This window comes from Rutidosis leptorrhynchoides, chromosome 4 (assembly GCF_046630445.1).
Source record: "Rutidosis leptorrhynchoides isolate AG116_Rl617_1_P2 chromosome 4, CSIRO_AGI_Rlap_v1, whole genome shotgun sequence".
Taxonomy (NCBI): domain Eukaryota; kingdom Viridiplantae; phylum Streptophyta; class Magnoliopsida; order Asterales; family Asteraceae; genus Rutidosis; species Rutidosis leptorrhynchoides.
This window is the reverse complement of record NC_092336.1, coordinates 629,417,899-629,420,585: the sequence shown is the minus strand read 5'-3', so window position 1 is coordinate 629,420,585 and position 2,687 is coordinate 629,417,899. Positions and strand designations below refer to the sequence as shown.

The 2,687-nt window shown below is 34.8% G+C and overlaps 1 protein-coding gene across 1 annotated transcript; it reads right to left on the bottom strand.

Moving 5' to 3' along the window:
• Positions 1-430: 430 nt before the first annotated feature.
• Positions 431-2,141, bottom strand: LOC139904213 (equilibrative nucleotide transporter 8-like). The gene is made up of 2 exons (XM_071886146.1): positions 1,637-2,141; positions 431-1,341 (listed from the first exon to the last, which is right to left on the bottom strand). Exons 1-2 carry the CDS (start codon positions 2,130-2,132, stop codon positions 647-649), a joined length of 1,191 nt encoding a protein of 396 aa, XP_071742247.1. The 5' UTR covers positions 2,133-2,141; the 3' UTR covers positions 431-646.
• Positions 2,142-2,687: the final 546 nt, after the last annotated feature.

Sequence of the window (2,687 nt, the reverse complement as noted above, 5' to 3'; positions counted from 1 at the left end):
TTTATACATGTATTTTGTATGCTCTCTAATGATTAGAAATATAAGCCCTTCACTGTAGAACATCTCATATCATTAATTATTACGAGTTCCCTATCATGATGGTAAGTTGTATTTCAAGGTATATTCCCTGTCAAACTAGTGGCATATTTTTAAATTGATAGGATTTAATTTTAATGATTAATGGAATCAACTATTCAACTATGCTTAACAAAGGAACTTGCTAACAGAAGATCAATAACTACAGTATCTAATGAATCTCATAAACATACATTTATTTCTTGAAAAAAAAAAAAAAAAAGGTTTGGTTCTTGATAAGGTAGGCCTTTTATTCTATTGGGAACAAATTTTCCTATTGATTAAGTGTTGTAGAAATTTAATCATAATAATAATCAATTATATAACAATATTGACTGATTAAGCAAAACGTGTCACAACTGCTTTGATTCACAGGCTTATGACAGGTAGGCAGAATAAGATTGATTGCTAGTTGCATTACTGATGGGTGGTGGATTTGTGTGTTCTTTTCATTCTAGTCCTTTTCCGTTTTTACTATCGAAGCTGGTTCAAAATCAATAATTCTTTTTTCATATTGTACACTAAAGAATAGGACACAATAGAAAATACATAGATTCACTACATAATAATTTCAGATGATCCAAAACCAGCCAAGAACAGAGCCAGAAACCAATCCTAATCCCAGGAACAGAGCCATCACAACCGCAGCCATTTCTGCTTCTGAAGGTGCTACTGATTTAGGCGCCATGATCATAATGACACTTGTCAGATACCCATTGGTCAACCCCAAAATAATAGTTAGAAATACCACAAACACCTCATTCTTGAGCCATATCGGTCCATGTAAGCAGGCTGTGAAGAGTGGATATAACAACAACCTCCCTGCACAACCCCATGTAGCCTTACCGATACTCTCTAAAACATAAATTGCAGTAAAAGATTTGCCAACAAAATCAGCAATATTATAAGTGGTAATCAACATTATCGGGTACCAATCTTTAAGGAGTACCGACTCTATGTTTTCTGTTAAGAATCCCGGAAAAATTGATAAAGTTACGGTATATATTATGAATATTCCTAGAGCAGGCCATTGAATTTTTCTTGCAACATCCCATAATTTAGTTCTTGAGGTGGAATGATTTTGTTGGAGTGCTTTGTAATGTTGTTCCATCACTGGTAACTTGTACAACAGGGTACAACAAACCATGCACACCAGCAAAATTAGTGTACTAACTAGGAAGTATAGGTGTGCACTTTTCTTGAGCCCTTGAGGATCATGTGGGAGTGAGGCTTTCGTTACAATTCGCAACAGACAGACCAAAATTCCTGAAATTATTGTTTCCTGTAATTGTTAGCTCATTGTATATATTGTAAAAAAAAAAAAAAAAAAAAAAAACGCTTTTAACAAATACTCCATTAATTGCTAACATCTCTCTAGAAGTTGTTTGGATATGTGTTTTTATATGATCTTTCTTAGTAGGTTATAATATGCATCAAAGTGTTACCGCGTACTAATATGTTCGCTAGAAGTACTAAAAAGTTATAATTTGACCATTATCCTACCTTTCTGCCTCACCCATTTTGCCACCTTTAGTTATTGTGTATGAAAATGCTATTTTACCTGATGAGGCTGTTCCAGCAAAAACAGCCTGCATGTATTCTTTTGGTAATTTTCCTGCAGATCCTACAAGGCTCCCTCCAATCAAGCCATCGGCTAAACCACAAATCACAACGGATGCAACCACTGTATAAAACGTTGAGCTACACTTTGCCTTCGATATGCCCCGCCATGCCCAGTCGATTGTTGGAGTTACCATTAGAGACACGATAAACATTGTGAAGCCAATGTTCATCCTCACTTGAAAGGTGACTACTTTACTGAAATTTGTCCACCTTATCATTATAATTAATACTATAAGTGACGAACTCATATAAGCTACCGAAAAAACTTTCTCAACATGTTTATCCGGATAAAGTTGACCAAAGTAATCAATAGCTGTAATTAAAGCATTCCAAGGAAGCAAATTGCCTGCTCCAAGTAAAAAATGGATGATATATGCTATTTTGTAAATGTCTTTTGGTTCAATTTGATTTTGGTTGTTTTTTAAGCTCTCCATTTTGGGATCTTTTGGGTACCCGGTAGATGTTCTGTTCTTAGAACAATGCATTATATAAGCTGCAGTTGAAGCCTGTGAAAAGATTTTTTGATTCCAAAAGGTGGATTTGAAGGAAGATTCTTTCCAAATCTTTTGTTATGGATCACTGCAAATCCGCCTTTAATTTGAGGTGATGTTGATAAAGTAATTCGCTTTTTCATACGATGGGTGAGTCTTTAACATTGTGAGCACAATCCATCAATGTCTCACCAGAACAAAGAAAAGAAGTAAAATTACTTTAATATATACTTAAATATGGGCCGACCAAATGCCCAAGGTTTGATGATAATGGATTTGTTTTCCACTATCTTTTTAACCATCACTAATAGCTTAGTGGCCCTTAGATCTTTGTAAGAGGTCTTAGGTTCAAATCTTTGTAACTCGGGTTAGTTGATTCTTATTTTTTTATGACTTTTTCTTTCACTCGGCTTAGTTGGTTCTTATTGTTCTATGACATGGACTAGGTTTTTTAGGGTTGATGTGCTATGAGTTTGAACCAAGTGTCGCGACTTTATC